We start from the raw sequence: 24,748 nt of genomic DNA on the forward strand, positions 1-24,748 counted from the left end.
TACCTCTTTATATTATCATTTAAGCAGTTGTTGGTTCTTTTGAGACTGCTAATGATATTTGTTACAGCTCCCTGCTCGGCTGGAAGCTTCATGACGGAAAGTGGATGTCAGCAATGTGGAGATAACTCTTTCAGTGCTGCTGGAGCTTCTTCATGTTCTGAGTGTCCGGAAGACATGGTCTCAGCTGCTGGTTCTACATCAGAGGATGATTGCGTTTATGGTAAGAAAAATGCTATATCTTAATTTTATCATTGACATACTGTGATGCAATGTAAACAACTAAACAACGATTCATTGAATTCGATTTCGGCAGTGCAATCGTTGTTACCTTTTTAGATTATCATTTAAGCAGTGGTTGGTTCTCTCGAACCAGCTAATGATATTTGTTACAGCTCCCTGCTCGGCTGGAAGCGTTATGACAGAAAGTGGATGTCAGCAATGTGGAGATAACTCTTTCAGTGCTGCTGGAGCTTCTTCATGTTCTGAGTGTTCGGAAGACATGGTCTCAGCTGCCGGTTCTACTTCAGAGGATGATTGCGTTTATGGTAAGAAAGTACAATATTTTATTATTAACATACTGTGATGCGAAAGAAACAACTAAACTACAATTCCTTAAATTCGATTTAGGCAGTGCACTTGTTGTTATCTTTTTAAATCATCATTTAAGCAGTGGTTGGTTCTTTCGAAACAGCTAATGACATTTGTTACAGCTCCCTGCTCGGCTGGAAGCTTCATGACGGAAAGTGGATGTCAGCAATGTGGAGATAACTCTTTCAGTGCTGCTGGAGCTTCTTCATGTTCTGAGTGTCCGGAAGACATGGTCTCAGCTGCCGGTTCTACTTCAGAGGATGATTGCGTTTATGGTAAGAAAGTACAATATTTTATTATTAACATACTGTGATGCGAAAGAAACAACTAAACTCCAATTCCTTAAATTCGATTTAGGCAGTGCACTTGTTGTTATGGTAAAAGAAATATATTCATTTTGCTAAGATTATGTTTGCGTTTCATTGCTCAACAGCTGTTCGAATGATCAAATTTAAGAAGCACTTGTTGTTATCTTTTTAAATCATCATTTAAGCAGTGGTTGGTTCTTTCGACACAGCTAATGATATTTGTTACAGCTCCCTGCTCGGCTGGAAGCTTCATGACGGAAAGTGGATGTCAGCAATGTGGAGATAACTCTTTCAGTGCTGCTGGAGCTTCTTTATGTTCTGAGTGTCCGGAAGACATGGTCTCAGCTGCTGGTTCTACATCAGAGGATGATTGCGTTTATGGTAAGAAAAATGCTATATCTAAACTTTATCATTGACATACTGTGATGCAATGTAAAAAACTAAACTCCGATTCCTTGAATTCGATTTAAGCAGAACAATTATTGTGTTTATCTTTTTAGATTATCATTTAATAAGTATAATAATAATATCATTTTATAAGTAGTATTTGGTTATTTTGCCACTGTTAATGGTATTCGTTATAGCTCCCTGCTCGGCTGGAAGCTACATGACGGAAAGTGGATGTCAGCAATGTGGAGATAACTCTTTCAGTGCTGCTGGAGCTTCTTCATGTTCTGATTGTCCTGAAGACATGGTCTCAGCTGCCGGTTCTACATCAGAGGATGATTGCTTTTATGGTAAGAAAAATGCTGTATTTTATTATAAACATACTGTGATGCAATGGAAACAAATAAACTCCGATTCCTTGAATTCGATTTAAGCTGTGCAATTGTTGTTATATTTTTAGATTATCATTTAATTTTAGTAAGTATAATATCTTTTTATAAGTAGTATTTGGTTATTTTGCCACTGTTAATGGTATTCGTTATAGCTCCCTGCTCGGCTGGAAGCTACATGACGGAAAGTGGATGTCAGCAATGTGGAGATAACTCTTTCAGTGCTGCTGGAGCTTCTTCATGTTCTGATTGTCCTGAAGACATGGTCTCAGCTGCCGGTTCTACATCAGAGGATGATTGCGTTTATGGTAAGAAAAGTCCTATATTTTATTATAAACACACTGCGATGCAATGGAGACAACTCAACTCCGATTCCTTGAATTCCATTTAAGCAGCACAATTATTGGGGTTATCTTTTTAGATGATCATTTAAGCAGTGGTTGATTCTTTCGAGATTGCTAATGATATTTGTTACAGCTCCCTGCTCGGCTGGAAGCTTCATGACGGAAAGTGGATGTCAGCAATGTGGAGATAATACTTTCAGTGCTGCTGGAGCTTCTTCATGTTCTGATTGTCCTGAAAACATGGTCTCAGTTGCTGGTTCTACATCAGAAGATGATTGCGTTTATGGTAAGAAAAGTACTATATTTTATTATAAACATACTGTAATGCAATGGAAACAACTAAACTCCGATTCCTTGAATTCCATATAAGCAGCACAATTATTGTGGTTATCTTTTTAGATTATCATTTAAGTATTGTTTGGTTCTTTTGCCACTGTTGACTGCTAACGGTATTTGTTACAGTCCCTTGCTCGGCTGGAAGCTACATGACGGAGAGTGGATGTCAGCAATGTGGAGATAACTCTTTCAGTTTTGCTGGAGCGTTTTCATGTTCCAGTTGTCCTGAAAATATGGTTTCAGTTGCCGGCTCTATGTCGGAGGATGATTGTGTTTTTGGTAAAAACTAAAAATGAGAACTTATTGAACTGCTACTGATTATCTACTACTAAAAGATAATTTTTGTTACTACTTATAGCCATTTAGAGAAAGTCTTTATAACTAAGGCTAAAAGGCTTTAAGATTTCTCATGGAATAGTTTGGCTCGTTCTGAAATGACGTATTTCAGCACCATGCTTTGCTGGAAACTACATGACGGATAGTGGATGTCAGCAATGTGGAAACAACACTTTCAGTGCTGCTGGAGCTTTTTCTTGTACAAGCTGTCCTGAAGACATGGCCTCAGCTGTTGGTTCTACATCAGAGGAGGATTGTGTTTTCGGTAAGAATGGGACGACCAAATTTTAACATTATAATGAGCTGCGATAAAAAACATTTCATATTAATTTTTTCTAAATAAACTATATTTCTACCATTGAAGTGTTTTCTGTTAATTATTGATTAGTTATTCCCGAAACGAAAAGAGATACGAATAGCTACTGGTGGATATTGAGACAACAGGCTGGAAAGGGGATCTCTTCACGATAGAAGTTGGGTGTGGTGGGTTTTCTCAGAACCTCGAATATTCAATTTCCTTAACAGCACCAGGGATAAGAAGAGGAGGGCACTGAATACCATTGCAGTAGTGTCCCTCAAAGGTTCTTACATTATTTGGCTTGGTCGCTACAACAAGACCTGGAGTGACAACTGGCAACTGGCTAAAAGACCAGGCCCAGTTTAATCCTGATAAACAGCTGACCGTGGGGCCCATAAAACGTCGTTCAAAACTACATCTGGGGTCGTAAGTTCCAGACATCAGAAGAAGTCAAACGGTGTGGATGATTCTGCGTCTGAAAAGACTAAAGAATTGAGGTAATAATAGTTGGTTTGGTCTCCATCTAATTTGATAATTTTCAGCTCCATGCTTGGCTGGAAGTTACATGACAGACAATGGATGTCAGCAATGTGGAGAGAACACTTTCAGTGCTGCTGGAGCTTCTTCATGTTCTGATTGTCCTATAAAAAACATGGTTTCAGCTGCTGGTTCTTCATCAGAGGATGATTGCGTTTTTGGTAAGAATTTTATCACATTATATTGCAGCTGAACACATCATTGAAGCACATTTTTATCTATTTTCCGATTCCCCAAATCCATTTCATGATTCAAATCAGTGATATACATTATTCAAAGATAGTCACCATTTATTCATATTGGATTTTTCTCAGATCTCTGCTCGGCTGGAAGCTACATGACGGATAATGGATGTCAACAATGCGGAGAGAACACTTTCAGTGCTGCTGGAGCTTCTTTTTGTAAGAGTTGTCCTAAAGACATGGTCTCAGCTGCTGGTTCTACATCAGAGGATGATTGTTCCTTTGGTAAGAATTTGTTATTGTCTATGATTAATGGTTTTCCTCTCCGGATGATTATTTTGTTGGATCTTGGCTACCATCTTCTACGAAACATTTATTATTTGTTATGAACAGATTCGTCTCATATAATGTACGACACACAAAATATTTACTGCTTGTTTTTGTTTGCCTTGATACGTTTGGAAATTGGAACAGTTATCGATTAAAGTTTTGCAGCAATTGTATGCACATAGCCATCTAAATGCCTAGATGGTTGTCACTTTCAATCTACAGTTATTTGCTATATCAATTGTTTTGACGGTATGATACGTAAACTAATTTTTAATTTGTTCAACCTTTCAGAACAACGCCGAACATGCAACTGCTGGACAAAGGAGTGTGGATTCTGTTCCAGCATGAAGTGTGCAGTAAAACAAGATCTTTTCAAATCCAAAAGAGGTATCATGGTTCGCTCTAAGCCCAATCTGAGAACTTATGACACAATCTTCCTGTTTGACGTTGAAGGAAAGATGCTCGGTCAGTTCCAGTGGAACCTAAAAGGCATCTTCCTCGCGGGAGGTTGTGTCCAGTGCCGAACACCACCAGCGCTGAGAGATGCAAGGATAAAAAACGGACTTACAGCTTGGACCCTTACCCTTACTGATGGATTGCTCCAGATCAAGATTGGGGACAAGCATCTTTATGAGAAAAGTTTGAAGGGAGAGTGCCGCAAGATATACAGCAAAACTAGGCGATTTGCTTTTTACAATATGAAATGCGAGACCACCTTTTCATATCTGCCCAATGAGATGGAGATTGGTGATGGTATGACATCTGACTGTGCTGGAACTTGCCCTTCATTTTAAAGTAGTGTATAATAATGAAGTGAACTTTTTAGGCTTAGACTGAGATTTAAGCGATTCACCCACATTGCTTTCAGTAGATACCTTTACTGTATATTTTTGTCTTTAAATCGATAAAAGCCATGGCTTAGTCAATATGTTCTGAGATTGAAATTGAATGGAATGTTTAAATAGTGTACAATTATTTTAGTAGGTGACACTGTCATTGCAGCTTATCACTGGGCAATCTTTTATTATTTGCATGGTTTCGTTTAATCAATAAAAATGAAATTAAACGTGAATTTATCACAGTTTCTATTCTTTCATAAAGTTATAATTATATAGAAGGAAAGAGGGATATATGGAGCACGTTATGAACTATTATATATTAAGACAGTTTTTGTTATGCTAATATCATTGTATTCATATCTTCTCAATATCTAAAATATCATACATCAAATAAAATATTATTTCTAGATTATATTGGTCTTTCGTTTGGTCGATAAGAGAAAAAATGACCTAAATTTACCTCGGTTGCTAGGGGACTGATTGCGGTTGCTATGGTGGTCATGGTAACGTAAAAACTTGAGAAGTCACCATTAAACCTTAGAACTACCAATAACCTTTTTACAGAATGAAGTTATTCAGACAAATGGATTAAAAGTTATCCAAAAAGAACATCCTTGCAAGACTTTTGAAACACCCTGTACTTAACTTTTTAAAATGAATTTGATTCACTACTCACCGATATTCATGAATAAAATACTGACAATAACTACAAGTCTAATGCCCTGTGCGTCACAGACAAAATGATGTTCATCGATTCTGCAGGACTACTCTCCGTATGTGATTTTTGTTATATCAATATGATGGACAAATATAATCATGGAATAATAAATAATCCGTTGGTAACAGGTAAAACTCATTTACTCATTTAGGAATCAGCATCTTCCGCTGTAATACCTTAGGTACAACAATCGTCTTTTCTATTTTCGTTTGATAATTCGGAATCTGTATTGCGCTTCCAGCTTCTGCAGATTCATGAATCTTATTTGCAGGAACACGTTAGTCAAACAGATTAAGATGCCGCTTACCTGGGGACCCCAGGCTATTATGTTCATAATAAAGATTCGGCGGAATGACAAGCTGAGCGCCGCCCAGTAAAATGCCGCATCATAGAGATTAACAAAAAATGAATAGTTTTCCCCCATAATTTATAAATTCCATCTTGTTATTATTACAATGATAACGGTATTAGACGTGATTCGTTTAAATCTCAGTCTGAGCTTAAAAGTTCGCTTCATTAGAGACTGCTTTAAAATAAAGGGCAAATTGCAGCACAGTCAGATGTCATTATGTCTTCACCAATCTCCATCTCATTGGACAGATATGAGAAGGTAGTCGCGCGGGTCATATCGTAAATAGCAAATCGCTTAGTTTTGCTGAATAATTTTGCGGCATTCCCCCCTTAATTGATTGTCATAAAGAACCTTGTCACCAATCTTGATCTCGAGCAATCCATCAGTAAAATGACAATCGGCCACAAACACGCCTACATCATCAAAAATCTTAACACTACACTCAGTAACAACAGACAAAATTACAGAACTGCAGTGCACCTTATCACGGGACACTGTGGCTTAAACAAACACCTTTACACTGCATTCGCACTGTCTCACACTTTCTTGGACAGTGCCCGGCTATTGCCCAAATAAGAGGACAATATTTCCAGGACTATTACCTCTCCGTCAATGACATATTTGACAACCAACACATCTCCACTATTGTCAATTTTGCAAACCGCACCAAAACAATTTTGCTATTCGACAGGTTAAATCGTTCAATCCATTGGCCACGAAAAACGTTGTGTAAACTTCGTTTAGATCATTACACTGTTCGGCCTGATCGACCAAAACACCACACTGATAATTGTTACAATGTTAGTATTGATCTTGTTTAACTCATTGAAGTAATTATGTGAAACAACCCCTTCCAGAATTTAGCCTTTAAAACCGCTCAACCGCTGCTATATATGAGCGAAATTGAAAAAAAAACTAGCTGAATAATTGAAAAATCTAATAAATTGAACGGAAAATAGCGTACAATTATTTTAGTAGAGATAAACATTCACATTTCACTACATTGAAGAATTTAATTTTTATGTCTAATAAACTAAATGGATAAAAAAATGATTGTCATTAAAAAATTGATGTGTTATAACAACCTAGCTTGAAATAAGTACTGCTATGATAATTTAACAAGAAAATTGAATTTGTTTCACTACTCACCGATATTCATGAATAAAATACTGACAATAACTACAAGTGTAATGCCCTGTGCGTCACTGACAAAATGATGTTCATCAATTCTGCAGGACTACTGTCCGTATAGTATGTGATTTATGTTATACATCAATTTGTATGATGGACAAATATAATCATGGAATAATAAATAACCCGTTGGAGTCGCCGCATTAGAGTTGTAAAGTTATCAAGAAATACAAGTTAATCCGCTGGTAACAGGTCAAACTCATTTAGGAATCAGCATCTTCCGCTGTAATACCTTAAGTAAACAATCGTCTTTTCAATTTTTGTTTATGATAATTCAAAATCTGTATTGTGCTTCTGCAGATTCAGGAATCTTATTTGCAGGAACACGTTAGTTAAACAGATTAAGATGCCGCATGATAGAGATTAACAAAAAACGGACAGTTTTCCCCCAGAATTGATAAATTCCATCTTGTTGTTATAGTGATGACAGAATTAAACTAGATTCGTATAAATATCAGTCTGAGCTTAAAAGTTCGCTTCATAAGAGACTCAGAGACTGCTTTAAAATAAAGGGCAAGTTGCAGCACAGTCAGATGTCATTATGTCTTCACCAATTTCCATCTCATTGGACAGATATGAGAAGGTAGTCTCGTATATCATATCGTAAATAGGAAATCGCTTAGTTTTGCTGTATAATTTGCAGCATTCCCCCCTTAATTCTTTAACTGATTGTCATAGAGAACCTTGTCACCCATCTTGATCTCGAGCAATCCATCAGTAAAATGACACTTGGCCACGAGCACGCCAACATCATCAAAAATCTTAACACTACACTCAGTAACAACAGACAAAATTACAGAACTGCAGTGCACCTTATCTCGGGACACTGTGGCTTAAACAAACACCTTTACACTGCATTCGCACTGTCTCACACTTTCTTGGACAGTGCCCGGCTATTGCCTAAATAAGAGGACAATATTTCCAGGACTATTACCTCTCCGTCAATGACATATTTGACAACTAACACATCTCCACTATTGTCAATTTTGCAAACCGCACCAATTCATTTCTGCTGTTCGAGGTTAAATCGTTCAATCCATTGGCCACGAAAAACGTTGTGTAAACTTCGTCTAGATCATTACACTGTTCGGCCTGATCGACCAAAACACCACACTGATAACTGCTACAGTGTTACTGTTAGTATTGATATAGTTTAACTTTAACTCAATGAAGTAATTATGAGAAACGACCCCTTCTAGAATTTAGCTTTTAAAACCGCTGCTATAAATGTGCGAAATCAGAAAAAACTAGCTGAATAATGGAAAAATCGAATAAATGGAATGGAAAATATTCTCGAAAAGTCTCAACAAATATGAATAAAAGTTTTGTAGACAAAAAATTCCAGGCATTAAGATTCATCGGAACTCGGAAGTGTTCAGCAGGTTTAGTTTGAATGTGGCCCCCCCCCCCCCCTCCCCCCAACTTATATGTTTACAGTACACTACAATCAATTCATTTCCCATCATTCGACTGAGGAGACATTGCACAGATGTAAATAACCATTAACCAAAGACGTCAGTTCAGAGGTTTACAGCTTAGCTCTGTTGACTCCTGTTACAATAACTCTTCGTTGGGTATATTTCGTGGCAAGGTCAAAAGGAAATCGCGGCACGTGCAGAATCGCGATTTTTCCCATTCTCCACAACAAATCGCGATTTTTGACGTTTGCGGCGGAAAATTGCGATTTTCTCAGATCCTCGCGATTTTGGGTCACGAAATCCTCTCCGAACCTCCACGTGGTGTGACCTGGTTGGCACTAACGGGTGGTGTGCTCTCTTGTTGAGTACAAAGGTTGGGACTTGCCAACTCAAAGTTCCCATAGGAACCAGGAAGTCAACACTAACAGCTACCAAGCACCAGGAAATTTCTCTTTCAGATATCAGGTTACAAGATAGTACACATACAAATGACGACACGTTATAAACAGATACCTAGTTCTAAGAGCTATTAAATCACCAGGAAATTCTCTTTCAGCTTTCAGGTCCCATCGAAGTCACCCACCACAGAGATAGGGATTCCAATTCGCTCATCCTGACTACGAGGATACACTAATAATGAGTATAGTCTTGGCACTTCTCCCTCCAGTAACCACTTTTCAGGTCTTTTCAGTTAAGACAGCTAATGGCAATGCGTAAAGGCTGACACACGCTAGACACAGGCTCGTGATAAGACAGAGTTAGGGATTTCAACTCTGACTACGAGGACACACTGATAGCGAGAATTCCTCAATTCCTGGCACTTCTTCCTCCAGTAACCACTCTTCAGGGGACCGGGTTAGCTTTGCCACACTCTTCATCGAAGTGTGACTGGACGCTCTACATTCATCTAGTAACAGCAGAGTTTGACTAACACCCTTACTGGTTCTAATCTGTTTCTACAGCGGAAGATCTCAACGCTCGAAAACAGTTCATCTTGGACATCCTGCAGAGATGCTTTATCACAGCCTGCCCCATTACACGGGGAACCCTTAGATCTACAGTACCCTGGTGGACAGCATAGCTCACTATAGCATAGCGGACTTTTTTAGTTATGAGACGCAAAGCTAACCGGACCAGGAATAAACATCAATGCAATGCTTAGGGGATGCAAATAGGACATACAACGTTGAACGAATGCATTACTCAAACTTTGGATTCATTTTGTAGCTCGACGTTACATGGTAACATTTCAGGACAGACATTCCTCCTTCAGGTTCATTGAGGAAAGCGTACCCGCGTCCCGCTATTTGCGTTATACATGGCAAGTATCTGTACTAATGATAACTTAGGATCTCCATCTTTCATTAACTCCTCTTAGATTCCCAGGATGCATTTAAAGCGCTTAACAGCACCAGTTTTAACTCCAGGTTCGTTCTGAACATTTCAGACCAACTCAACTCACTAGGTATTCACATCGAGTAGAACGTCGTTTCAGGACATGAAGGAGTATAAGTATACGGTAAAGAACTAGTGGACGAATTCGCAAGGGACGATCAATCCAACAACAATCAACATGCCCATAGGACCAGAACCCTTCCTCCCAATTAGGCCACACTCAGTAACTAAGGAACATTCCACTTGAGATGTTCCTCCACAAATATAATTACAGGAACTTACATTTTTCTGGAACTCACATCAGATGGCTATTGGCTAACATGGTCGCTTTCAGGATAGGTCACAGCCCACTAGTTTATTTTCAGAATGTGGCAAACAACGTCAACTTCGAGACGCAAGATTGTGAACACTTTTCAGGAGAAGCAGAAACATCCCAGCACCTCCTCTGCATCCAGATCATGACGTTCAGAATGAGGATAATTGGTAAACTCTACCTCATTATTATCTAACTTTTAAAACAATCTCGAAATAGTAAAGAAACATCTTAAGAGACTGATGAGTGCCCAAAAAAACATAACAGTTCTCTGAAAAATAAAAGGTTAATTATGAGGTAAATAATTTTCTCCACAAAACTCTGTTAGAGGCAGTAGCCCTAAGATCATAAAGATCATTAATATCACGTAATGGTAGGTTTCTTTTATTCAAATCATTTATAATAAACTTTAAAAGATTACTTTGGTGTCGACCAACACGTCCTTTCATGGTAAATAACGCATTAACAGCAAATTGAAGAGCTCTCTGAGCTGGTGATGAGCAGTCACTGCGGAGGACATGTCCCAGCATTTTCCAGCGAGCATATGTCACTCGCTCTGACAACGGTGTTACACCACAGCGTTCATATAGTGCTTTATTACTGATAATAATGGGATAAGTCATCTTCAATATTTGACGCAGGTGTCTTCTATGACATGCATCAAGTTTGTCAAATAGGTTCTGAGGGGTAGCCCAGCTATTGCAGTTATAGAGCATAACAGATGTAACGTATGCTTCGTATATCTTAATCTTGGTCTTCAGATTAATCTTAGATCCTTGCATCCAAACTTTCTTGTATTTTTCGAATGCAACATTTCCAAGGATTATACGATGCTGTATGTCTTCTTTACTACATAGCTTAGAGCCTAGGGACACACACTTCCTCCAAGGTTCTCTATTTCTTAGAGGTTCTCCTTTTTCGTCCTTCTCACCACTTCCAGCCAGATAACACTTTACAAACTCGGTTTTAGACTCATTTACAAACAAATTCCATTCTGAGAGAATTTCTACCTCAACAACATAAAAACTACAACCATATCTTTAAATTTGTGTAATAGTCGACAAGACTGGATATGGAAAACCCTTTTGGGTAACCTCCTTGGATTCTTCACCAGAAACTTTCGCTAAATCCCACACTAGGAACCCAAACTAGGCCCATCTCTGCATAGAGACATATCTCCCAGGCTTTGACCTTGCTCGGAAGTCCCTTGTCTGCCCGCAGAAGTACTACAACGGAAGTGGGTTTGCTCTGAGCCAGGTAGCGACAGCTTCAAGACTCCAGGGGTCTGTTGCATTGATATTTATTATTTTATGATTTCGTATATACTTTGGGAGTCCTGGCGTGCAGCTAGCAGGAGTTACATTCTGTGGGCACGGTGATAAGACCTCCCTCTTAAAGTAGGAGGCCAGAAACCGTTGACCAGAACAGACAGAGAGAGAGAGAGAAATCGCGATTTTTCAGTTCTCCGCGACAATTTGCGCATATTTCTTTAAATTCGAAGACCAAATTTTCGCATTCTCCTTTAAATCCGAGGGCCACCGCCAAATATTATATTATCGGTGACCGACGACTGAACCCAATTGAACTTACCTGGGGACCCCAGGCTGTTATATTTATGTTTATAGAGATTCGGCGAAATGACAGGCTGAGCGCCGCCCAGTAAAATAGAACCTAACACAGTTAACAGGGCACCCAATGGCAACTGAACCCAAATTTTCCATATAAAATGATTACACTAGTGTAATTTTGACAGAAATAGAATAGCTATTTGTAAAACTGATAACGGAGGGGGGGGGGGCGTGTGTTTCAAACATCTGTAGACTAGATTAATTCATGAAGGAGTAACCAGCTATACTAAATTATTTGTTATCAATTATACCGATACGCTCAAGAGCTGCCAGCAGCTACAACAAGTACAATACCTGAAAACTGTGTTTCTGGGTAAGTTAAAGGTACTTTTTGGCGACAAACGGATTTGAGTCATTCTCAAAGTAGGCTTTGAAAATAGCATGTTTGAAGAGCCTTACTGATAGTGATAGTAATTATAGTTGTAGTTATACAATATATTGCTATTAGGGATGAGATCATTCCAAATTTTGGTAGAGGTGTTCAGAAAGTTTTGTTGGGAGATATCTAATCTCAATAATGGGATCAGACGAAGTTTTCATTTTTAGGGCAGAACTTGAAAAGATCTTTAATGGACTGAGGGACATCAAATTTAAGGATTTTGAATAGTTCCATAAATGTATTAATGCTTTTCAAACAAAGTTACAACGAATTCTTTATGTAGTGCATCCTGGGTTAGGACAGGATATGCCCGTTTAAAATATTTCCATCACGTTACATTAGTATTAGTATTAAATTATTCTGAAACATATATTATATTTACAATAAATTATGCAATCACAACATTATAATTAACAAAATAAATTTAATCACAGAATCTCAAATACAAGTAATCATAAATTAAGCACAAAAACAAATTAAACAAGCAATGAATGAATAAAAATTGGCATCCACTGATATATGAATATGATACATGTGCAGATTCTCCGGATTCATAATTTTCTGCTCAGCGAACAGCAGTTTACTGTGTTCAAGACAGTAGTTCTTGCTTGTGCCTATATATAGCATGCTAGCCATAATGGCTCTTACTAAATCGCTCGCCCAAAAATTTCACGTGACTTTGGTTTTTTTGGTTTTGCAGCCGTACAAAACGGTTTTACATACACCCTAATCCCAACCCTAACCCTAACCATAACCCTAACCATAACCCCGAAGCTATCCATAATCTTAACCACAACCCTTACCCTAACCCGAGCCCTACCCTAAATAATCGAATTCACGTTTTACTAGCCTGTCACGTGACCAAAACGGTTTTTTGCCCATAACTCTCCAGGAAAGCATTTTAACCCTACGTCATGGGGGGTGATTCGGAATCAGCGTCCAAAAATACACCGATCTAGATCACTTTCATGCCTAAAGGGCCTTTTCACAAGAATTTTCTTAAAATTTGGGCGAGCGATTTAGTAGGAGCGAGCCATAATATGTTTATTATAAGTTATTGAACGTGTACATGTTATGTTCGTATTCTTTATCATAAAGAAACCAGTTTGTAAGACAATGGCATTCATTGTTCTCTGCTCCTAAATTCTTTATACAAAAGCGGATGATGATTAATCACTCTACACTCGACTGTCACGTGACTTTTTCAACCTGTTCTCTAGCTGGTCCTGAACGACTATTCGAAACCCTAACCCTTTGGCCTTTAATTTGATCCCGATCCCAACCTTAATATATAAGTATAACCCTAACCCAATCCTTAACAAAAGCATATGCTGAAACCTTAACCCTAACGAGAAATTAGACTAACTTCCTTATATATAAGCACGTGGTCTTGACTTGGCTTATATAATTATAAGCCAAGTCAAGACTACGTGCTAAATGGTTAATTTGCTTTTATTTGGTATAAAGATTTAGGTATGGCAAAGGACCGTAGATTTAATTCAGGAGTTGTATAGAACGAAAACTCATTGATCACGAATTCATCATGTCCCCCAAAAAACACACTCCACTTAAACTTCAAACCTCACTGTCCCAATTTCAGTCCCTCACGCTAGTCAAAACAATTTAACCCTCATTTCTAAATAATGCAATTCTAAACTTTCGTGAAAGTCACAAGCATGCGTGTTAAAACATACGTTACAAAATCCCTTACGTTAAAATACTAGTACTACGCTAAAATACTGTCTAATGTCCATGTTCTAAATACTATTATCATGCTTTGAGTTTGAAATTGACAGTATAGCTGTATTATAGTACTGACCATGAGGAAAAATAGATGTACTAAAACTGCTACATGCTAAAAGTAAAACGAGTATTGTTATAGACCTCGGTTAGCTCGGGTTCGAGTGTACCTCTGCAATACGCTGGGGAGGAGTCGTAGACTAAGGAAGATGCTCAAAACGGGTTACGAAATAGTAAATAGATATACTAGAACGTGAAGGTAATCCACGGTTATCGAGGAGTAAGAGAGGCGCTAGTAAACGCAGTTTACTTTACGTTCATTTACTTTAAACCTTCTTTAAAGTCAGGAGAGTACAAAATAAACACTACAATTTAGGGGAACGTGAGTAAAGTCTGCACGTTCAAATTCAAGGTAGAATAACGAACATAAAGAATAACGTAATATCATGTCAAAGACAATTATAATACTAAAGAGTTACAAGACTCATTACATTACAACAATAATAAAATGAGCGATAACTTTCCTATTTCTACTTCTAAGAGGGTAACTATCTATTGACTCCTGGAGCTTAACACTAAATATAAACCTATACTATATTATTATTAGGAGGAGTGATATAATAGAACACTCTCTGGGATGACGCTGCCCACTCTGGAGTACAGGGCGGGTCTTGCTCTAAAAGTGCGTGAGACGTGTGGCGCGTGAATCATGGTCATGTGATATGTTGCGTGACTTTAGGAAGTGTTACTGAAACGACCACAAGGTACGTGATGATCAATTAGGCCTAGGAAGGGCTTTGCCTGTGCCAGGGCAGTGATGTATGTGAGTAGGTCGGGCCGCTTCAGTTGTGTGCTATTATAACACACATAACCCCGGCATGCGCAGGGATTATATTTCAATTTTTCCCGCGACGCGCGGGAAAAGTTTATAATAATTTCGAGTGCGAAGCACGAGGGATTATTATGAAAATAACCCCGACGTGCTTTAGCACGAGGGGTTATTTTAATATAACTTAAGCGTGCCGGTGTTATGTGTTATAAACCCCTCCGGGTTAGTGCTAGGACCAACAAATTTGACATTTTACTCTTAAATATAGCTATATGAGATCATTATGGAAAATATGAAATGGAATTGGGGACTACCAAATAAATACAACTAAGGTACTATGACTTTTGAAATTGGCGTTATATCTAAACATTATTCCTCAGTCAGAACGTTGAATGAATATGAATATCGATAAGGGGCGTCGAGTTAAGCCTGGCAAGCGATAAAAGCTAATAATGATATCGTGTCATGAAGTTTATCAAAGTAGACGACTATAATACATGGCTTATATCAAACACGACAAAATTAACCGAACCGGACAAAATCAAATGTAACCGTCGAGACAAGTTTTGGAACTGGTCCAATTAATGTAAGAGTTTAAGTAATGTAAGCAGTGTGCTGGAGTTTTGCCAGCGCCTGCAATTAGACCGATACGTAGATCGAGTGTATTTATAGTTCTTACGTTAAGCCATAGGTCACGTGACATTTTTTACCAATGCGCGTCGTAGTAGTTAGTCACGTGATACACGTCATCAAAACACGTGACAGTACGCGGTTGAAATTCTCATGGAATGTCAAAACAAAACAAATCTTGTTGAGCCAAATTAGCGGGGCGGGATTATAAAAGCTGTGCCGGGGTTATTTATTCAGCGGGAAAAAACTAACAGCGGGAGCCGGGATTATCAGAATCTATTTAGCGGGAGCCGGGATTATCAGAATCTTATTCTATCCCGGAGGGGTTTATAATACTAAGTAATCACTGCAAAGGTGGAAGTGCCGTCCTTTACAGTGATTACTGGTCGCTGGTCATGATGACGAGCTATATCCGAAAACTATAGGGGTGTGACATACCACAAGGGTTATGAGGTCCAAGTTATTAATAATAGTGATAATGATAATCTGTAGGTGGGTGAAAATAAATAAGAGTGAACATATGAGAGCCAATACTATTAGTAAGGTTGAGTCTAAGTTCCCCCTTGTACTTTGATCACAGCAGCGCATCTCTAACTAAAATATAAGGTTAAATACAATTATAATTAATACAATATGATTACAAATGTCAAATACTGACTATCGAGGTACCTTATCGGACCTTATTTGGACGGACATTACTTGAACGCTGGAGGCCCTAGCGTTCATCTTAATGTCCGTTCAAATAAAGTCCGTTCAATTAATGTCCGTCCAAGTTAAAGTCCGTTGAAATTTTTTCAAAAATTTTTCCATTTCGAACTTTTTACCCAGAATATGACAACTATGAGAACTTTATTGTGCCGTAAGTTAACGACGAAAAGGTTATCCTTGGTCTGCCGGAGGCACAGAAAACTCTACTAGTATATGATGTTTTCAAGGGTCACTTGGCGGAAAAAGTCAACGAAATCATGGCACTCAACAGTCAACAACATAGTTCATGAGCTAGTCCCCGCCAACATGACAAACTTGTTCCAGCCTAAACGGTAAATCGTGTTGCCAAGGACATTGTCCGACGTTTTTATAGTTCATATTACTGAGGGGAGGTAATGAAACAGAGCTAGGAAAGCTCCACGTGATGTTAAGGTTAACCTAAAGTTGTCTAAGATACAACCACTTCACGCCGAATGGCTTGTAAAAATTAACACTGAAATGCAGGACCGGGGTACTTTGATAAAAAAGGTTTCCACAAAGCTAGAAATCACTGATGCTTGTTTAAGCATGGACTATTTCATGCACGAAAACCCATTTAATGAAGATGATATGTGATATTAGACACTGATCATGTACACATATTTTAACATTTTTACTGCTTAATGACTGCTATTCTTACTTACTGTATAAAAAATGGATTAAAAAAATCATTTGCTGAAATTAAAAAACGTCAAAAATTGAAAAAATTCGGATTTTTGATGGTTTTGAATGCCTTCGAGCGTTCATATTAATGTCCGTTCACAATTATGTCCGTTCATGTAATGTCCGTCCAAATAAGGTCCGATAAGGTATATAATTGTTCGGTAGGTAATTATTGTTCGGTAGGACACAGTGATAAAGTTTCTTTTAAGTTTCAGGTAGAGTTGCTATTTGAGTATTATATATAGTAAAATATAGTAGAATATAGTATAGTAGGATCTAACAAGTATATACAATATAACACACGTTTTCTACTCTACAACACACTCTGAGCGCGTTCGACATGGTTCATCAAAAATTTCAAACAACCATAACTTTGTAGCGCGATGCACTACTGGGTCGCGCGCGCATCAAATAATGCTTCTCGCAACCACACTTCGGTAGATCGGTAGATCGGCGAGATGCACCACTGTGCCTCACCGAGCTGCGAAGGATTGACATCGTGAATCAACCATAACTCAGCAAAATCATTGGTATAACTTACTTTTACTCATGTTTACAATTCTACAGCTTACTCATAAAACAAAAACGTATAAACATGTACACTGTACACAGCTGCTACGCTAGGTCAAATCTAATATAATTGAGCCCGGAGTATTGTAAGTTTATAACCTAGCAGGACGCGCGCCGAGTTGGACTCGTCGACACATATTTTACGAGTATCACCCGTTAACCGGAGTAGCGCGTTCCGGATAATAAATTGGTCCTGAGTCCGTTAACAATGGACATCGACAATGACGAAAATCAAAATTAACTAGCTTGCCTTTTTTATGATATTATAGCATGATAACCGGACGCGCCGCGCGAACTATGACTATGATTTATATTTATGCTTCGCGTTGTAAATTTCAAATTTAAAACCCACCAAGCACCAAGACGCTAGGTAGGCCTGGGATTTTTGCACATCTGCCAATATTTTCGCAGCAAATTGGAAATAAAAGATATACCTTTTGCCGTCATGACGATAATTTGCGTTTTGAAATTGAATACCATTAACCTATTTTAATTAACAATTAAAAATTGTGTATTTGCCTCCCAAATTAGCGTGACGTCACGTTATTGGAGCAGTCATCTGTAAGCCATTCAAGTTAGACTGTCTCAATATAACCCAATTATTCTGCAGAATCGTGCTCGTATATTACTAGACCTTCAGGGCCTCGAGGTATGTAACATACGAACTTAGTTGAGTTAATTAGTTGTGTAACTATATGATATATTAAGAATAGTACACTGTTATAGTGTTGAGTGTACACATCTAGCAATCTGCATCAATTCTTGTTGGAATTATGTGAACGATCAAATGCCAGAGAAACAAAAGTTTACAACCACAAAAATTGTACAACTATGATAAGATGTTGATAATGATGAATGAGGAGAAGGAGAAGGAGATGGAGAAGGAGAATCATATCAAATTGTTGTTATTCTCTAGCCGACACATGAACACAAAGTTAAAATTATCAACAGCCTTGCTAGTTATGAAACATAAATAAATCGTACGCGTAATAAGTAATCAGTTTCAATCCCGGCCTCGTAGCTGCACTGTTGCGGAGTAGCTGCACTGTTGCGGAGTAGCTGCACCGTTGCGGAGTAGCTGCACCGTTGCGGAGTAGCTGCACCGTTGCGGAGTAGCTGCACCGTTGCGGAGTAGCTGCACCGTTGCGGAGTAGCTGCACCGTTGCGGAGTAGCTGCACCGTTGCGGAGTAGCTGCACCGTTGCGGAGTAGCTGCACCGTTGCGGAGTAGCTGCACCGTTGCGGAGTAGCTGCACCGTTGCGGAGTAGCTGCACCGTTGCGGAGTAGCTGCACTGTTGCGGAGTAGCTGCATCGTTGCGGAATAGCTGCACTGTTGCTGAGTAGCTGCACTGTTGCGGAGTAGCTGCACTGTTGCAGATAAGCGGCACTGTTGCGAATAAGCGGCACTGTTGCGGAGTAGCTGCACCGTTGCGGAGTAGCTGCACTGTTGCCGAGTAGCTGCACTGTTGCGGAATAGCTGCACTGTTGCGGAGTAGCTGCACTGTTGCGGAGTAGCTGCACTGTTGCGGATAAGCGGCACTGTTGCGGAGTAGCTGCACCGTTGCGGAGTAGCTTCACCATTGCGGAGTAGCTGCACTGTTATACATTAGTGTCACGGTACCGCGACAATTGACACCGCGACAATTGACCCTCTATGTAATTACACTGGGGTCAATTGTCGCGAAATCTAGGGTTTAATACGACAATTGACCCCGCCCGACAATTGACCCCACGACAATTGACTCCCCGACAATTGACCACCTATGTAATTGCACCTCGCAACAGTGCAGCTACCCCGCAACAGTGCAGCTACTCTGCAACAGTGCAGGTACTCCGCAACGATGCAGCTACTCCGCAACAATGCAGCTACTCCGCAACAGTGCAGCTACTCCGCAACAGTGCAGCTACTCCGCAACAGTGCAGCTACTCCGCAACAGTGCAGCTACTCCGCAACGGTGCAGCTACTCCGCAACAGTGCAGCTACTCCGCAACGGTGCAGCTACTCCGCAACGGTGCAGCTACTCCGCAACAGTGCAGCTACTCCGCAACAGTGCAGCTACTCCGCAACAGTGCAGCTACTCCGCAACAGTGCAGCTACTCCGCAACAGTGCAGCTACTCCGCAACAGTGCAGCTACTCCGCAACAGTGCAGCTACTCCGCAACAGTGCAGCTAATCCGCAACAGTGCAGCTACTCCGCAACGGTGCAGCTACTCTGTAACGGTGCAGCTACTCCGCAACAGTGCAGCTATTCCGCAACGGTGCAGCTACTCCGCAACAGTGCAGCTACTCCGCAACAGTGCAGCTACTCCGCAACAGTGCAGCTACTCCGCAACGGTGCAGCTACTCCGCAACAGTGCAGCTACTCCGCAACGGTGCAGCTACTCCTCAACAGTGCAGCTACTCCGCAACGGTGCAGCTACTCCTCAACAGTGCAGCTACTCCGCAACGGTGCAGCTACCCCGCAACGGTGCAGCTACTCCGCAACAGTGCAGCTACTCCGCAACGGTGCAGCTACTCCGCAACAGTGCACCTACTCTGCAACAGTGCAGCTACTCCGCAACGGTGCAGCTACTCCGCAACGGTGCAGCTACTCCGCAACAGTGCAGCTACTCCGCAACAGTGCAGCTAATCCGCAACAGTGCAGCTACTCCGCAACGGTGCAGCTACTCTGTAACGGTGCAGCTACTCCGCAACAGTGCAGAGAATATCAATAACAACTAGGCTAGAGAATAACAACAATTTGATATGATTCTCCTTCTCCATCTCCTTCTTCTCCTCATTCATCATTACCAACATCTTATCATAGTTGTACAATTTTTGTGGTTGTAAACTTTTGTTTCTCTGGCATTTGATCGTTCACGTAATTCCAACAAGAATTGATGCAGATTGCTAGATGTGTACACTCAACACTATAACAGTGTACTATTCTTAATATATCATATAGTTACACAACTAATTAACTCAACTAAGTTCGTATGTTACATACCTCGAGGCCCTGAAGGTCTAGTAATATACGAGCACGATTCTGCAGAATAATTGGGTTATATTGAGACAGTCTAACTTGAATGGCTTACAGATGACTGCTCCAATAACGTGACGTCACGCTAATTTGGGAGGCAAATACACAATTTTTAATTGTTAATTAAAATAGGTTAATGGTATTCAATTTCAAAACGCAAATTATCGTCATGACGGCAAAAGGTATATCTTTTATTTCCAATTTGCTGCGAAAATATTGGCAGATGTGCAAAAAATCCCAGGCCTACCTACAAGACGCGCGCTGAGTTAAAACAAATATTTTACGAGTATCACTCGTTAATATGCTTCGCATCGCAAAGCAACGATATCAATGCATCAACATGAACATCGTCAATCAAAACCGAACGTTACTGGGCCGCGCTCAGCCTGTCATTCCGCCAAATCTATATTCGGTATATATATGTTAATGAACATAATAGCCTGGGGTCCTCAGGTAAAACCGAACGATGATAATTCCGTCTTTGCAGCTTAACTTGTTACAGGTTAAAGCTCAATAGTGTTACGGCTTACGACGCGATATTATATATTCAATCGTGCTAACCACGTGCTTTCGCGCCGCTGCATGCGCGCTAATTGTTTCACAATTAAGTAAAGAAAAACAGGCGTTAAAAAGCGGGCGTAAAAAGTGGGCGCGCGCTACTGCAAGCACAAGGGCTCTGGATAGAGCAGATAAACAATACTAAATCGTATATCGTGTGTCGTACAGAAAAGCATTATTTTATGCACGTCGCACAGTTTGCTCTAACCAGAGCCCTTTCGCTTGCAGTAGCGCGCGACCGCCGAAACAAGCGCGCGGCGTCACGCAGTACGCATAGAATCGCACAGTCGCCAGCAGTCGGCTCCATATACATGTGACATAGTTGTCATACGTTGTATGACCCGCCGCGCACGAAGTGCGCGGCTCCCCCTGTGGCGTCGAAGACGCTATAGTGAAGCGACCGTGGGGGTCACCACGTGATACAATGACATAGCTAATAGTGCATTCGCGGCCCGCGCCCTACTTGCTACGGCGCATGAGCATTCATTTCTCTTTTATATTTTTTGCAAAAATTATCAGTTATAATTATTATCATTTCTTTGATCGCATGTACGTGATTGTCAATAAATTAATTTAAACACTTTTTATTGATATCATCAAATTTCGCATATTCACCCCGGCGAACGCCGCGGGCTTCATATTGCTACGCGAGTCAAAACAATTTTTAGGCAGAAATTCGTCAAGAAATCGATTGTCATTTCGTTCACGAACCTTTTAAAGAAATTTGACAGTGCCGGTTCTGTCCCATTAAGGATTTTGCAATAGTGCCGAGGAAAAATAAAACATCAATGATATTTTAATCGTTTATATGTATGCTGTATTACTCAATTTTTAAACAGTTGCTCTCGTCCAATGAAATTGCTGCATTGTATGTGATATAAGCCAAGCTTCGCATATTGCATATGAACATATGTAATTTAATTATGCATAATAACTATATCATGAGGTTAATTGCTTTAGGCGACAAATGGCTACAAATGGCAGCGTTTGATCGAAAACCTGGCTTCAGCCCCACCCCTGTGCTCAGTGTAGGAATCATTCTGATCTGATTGCGTGATAAAAATTTTCATTTTTACCGTGTTTATCCTCAACTTGACAACGCTTGCAGAGCGGCGAATACGTGGGGATCTCATAAAAGTTTTAAAGTAAAACAAAATTTTTAGTAAAACAAAATTTTTATTTACCACAAAACAATCAATACATATTTAATATTATTATACATTTACAAATACATCTAAATTTAAATTCAGCTATATACACAATACACAACCCGCCGCGCAGACAGCCACACATTGCTGAGAGATTCTCAGGTGCAGATGTAAGCGCCGCGCGCGCGAGGTTTGTTATCTTACAATTACATGTCACGATATATTATTAATTATCAGAGAATTTTAGAAGCAAAATAATAATTGCATATTGGGAAAATTTCGGTCGTTAACGCAGTATAGGGCGTGGACACTGCAATGCTAATAACGGAAAATTTTGAGGCACGAGTTTCATTCAGCTACCCAATTTATATGTGACATGTACTTGTATTAAATTCAGATAAATGTTAGTAACAATCGACGCCAACATTGCGCAACTGTAAACCGCAAAATGTTAACGTCGATTATCATTAAATCACATCTCGCAAGTTACTAATTCTTTGCACTATATATGTTACGTCACTATAGCATATGTCATTCATATTGTACGTTATTGGTTATATAAGATAAAAATAAACATTTTATAATTGTTTCAATGTTCAACACTGCTAAAAAACAAATACCTACTTGCCCATCGATTAAGCAGTCGCCAAAACAAGGCTCAAAGTTAATTTACCTTCACTCCCCGTTTTGGAGACTGAGGGATGTCAATAAATAAATAATGGTTAACATTAATACTGAATATTGGATAATGAACATTTAGAACATTTGAATATAATTTGAAACATTACAGAAATGTTGTACAAATCGCTCAAACACACACACTCGGTTTTAATTCGGTAAAATTCCATTCGAAAATTAAATGATTCTCAAAATGTAGGTGTCTAATGAAAATATGATACTGTGTGACAAAGTTAAGTATGTCGTAGTGAAATAGAGTTAACTGTCGATAAATTCATGTGAGGTACTATCGAAGTTCAAAATGTTGTGATGGGTGACATGATAATGACTGATAAGAAAAAGTTTTCATGTCAACTGTGCCAAATCCATAACAGTGTGATGACTGTCAAAGTGTCTACCACTAGGTACTTGGACGAACAAGTGTACCCGAGGTGTTCTGAGAGAATAAGGGGACAGGCTCGGGAACACGAACGCGCGCTAGTCGCTAGGGCAAAAAAGTGAAATGCACAGTAAGCAAGTTAAAAAACGGAAAATTAAAATGCCGTTTGGGCCAAATGCAGTGAGCCAGTAAGGTACGGTTGTAGGAGCAAGTGGCTCTGAATACTAAAACTGATGAGGCTGATGCTGAAAATGAAGACTGAAAGAGGGGGAAGCAAAGGGGAAGGACAGGATGCAGGGGGACAAGAAAAAAAGAAACAAGAGTGGAGACAAACCACCTGCTGAGGTCTGGCTAAAATCAGAATGCAGTGAGCGGCCCATGTAACATAATCGTCCGTGGCAGTCTACCCCGTACGCAGACTACGGTCCAAGATTTCAGGCGCCAGAATACACCTTTTGGTGCAGAGCTGGTCACGACCAGGGTCCTCTCGGATACCCGTCTCGGAGGTCGGGCCAATGGAGCGATCCATTGCTGTACTGACAACCATTGTAACCCTATCACTCTGAAGGCCCCACAGTTCCTACATGGACGCACGGCCGGAAGCCCATGTAGGGACGGAAAGTCCCAAGAGTCGCTCATAGCATCCGTCACAGATCCAAAGCAAGAGGAGAAGGAAAGGAAGAACGAGAAAAGCAAAAAAGAGCTGAAGGACTACTTTCCATCTTCATCACGAAGGCTGTCTTTGTGCTTGAGGTTCAGACTGTACATTTCTCTGATGCGATGGTTGAGCATGAAAGTCTAATCAAGTTCACATCCTGCTCGTTAAGGTTACCGTAAAGATCTTGGGTACGAGAGAGAGTGTTGACAATGTTGGTCAGTCCGTTGTCATTGCTGTTTCCCAAGCTTTCACTAGCTCTGGTAAACTTGTCTCTGATAGCCTTCCCTTGTGGGCAGGAAGTGAGAAAGTGTGTTTCATCCTCTATGATCCCGGTTGATCCTTTCAGTTCACAAAAGGTGCAAGTTCTGCTCTCTAGAGGTGTGTTTTCGTATCTCCCAATTTCTATGCTGAGTCTGTGAGAACTGCACCTTATTTGAGCTGTTGATCTTCTGTCATCGAGAGTTCTTGCATAATCTAGGTAAGGCTCCCATGCAAAGACTGTTTTGACGTCCTTGTAGAAAGTGAGTTTCCTGCTCTCGTTAATCTTTGATCTCCAGGAGTCTGTAAACAGCTTTTGAAAGTTATTAACCAGCTCGTCTGGACTGCAAGCGTCTGCAAACGCAGTTGCATTGAGTAAAAGCGAAGAGTTCCTTGCATATGTTCTAGGATCAATGTTGTTGAAGCACTTGATGATGTTTTCTATTCCAGAGTACCACGAAAGATGCAAGTTTACTTGCTCAGTCATAGCAGCCTTCACCAGTTGAGACGATGGAAGACACATTATCCTTTTGAAGTATTTGACACTTAGTTTTAATACTTCGATCAGTAGTGGGTACGAACCTGTCTCACCCCATGCAGTT

General features: G+C 39.9%; 2 protein-coding genes across 5 annotated transcripts in view; one reads left to right on the forward strand and one right to left on the reverse strand.

The window, feature by feature from the left end:
- Window positions 1–24,748, reverse strand: part of LOC134819580 (uncharacterized) — a 776,807-nt gene that overhangs the window by 388,882 nt on the left and 363,177 nt on the right. The gene's annotated exons all lie outside the window — the stretch shown is intronic.
- LOC134819754 (proprotein convertase subtilisin/kexin type 5-like) lies at window positions 716–5,286 on the forward strand. 3 transcript variants are annotated; one of them, XM_063829888.1, is made up of 10 exons: window positions 716–863; window positions 1,125–1,277; window positions 1,481–1,633; window positions 1,828–1,980; window positions 2,150–2,302; window positions 2,479–2,631; window positions 2,801–2,953; window positions 3,529–3,684; window positions 3,838–3,990; window positions 4,327–5,286. In XM_063829888.1, exons 1-10 carry the CDS (start codon window positions 734–736, stop codon window positions 4,827–4,829), a joined length of 1,860 nt encoding a protein of 619 aa, XP_063685958.1. In that variant the 5' UTR covers window positions 716–733; the 3' UTR covers window positions 4,830–5,286. The 3 variants fall into 3 exon arrangements, with proteins under 3 accessions (XP_063685958.1, XP_063685960.1, XP_063685959.1); XM_063829890.1 differs by lacking the exon at window positions 2,479–2,631 and having other exon boundaries at window positions 4,327–4,979; XM_063829889.1 differs by lacking the exon at window positions 1,125–1,277 and having other exon boundaries at window positions 4,327–4,979.

Source organism: Bolinopsis microptera, chromosome 8, assembly GCF_026151205.1.
Source record: "Bolinopsis microptera isolate Bmic1 chromosome 8, MBARI_Bmic_1.0, whole genome shotgun sequence".
Classification (NCBI taxonomy): Eukaryota; Metazoa; Ctenophora; class Tentaculata; order Lobata; family Bolinopsidae; genus Bolinopsis; species Bolinopsis microptera.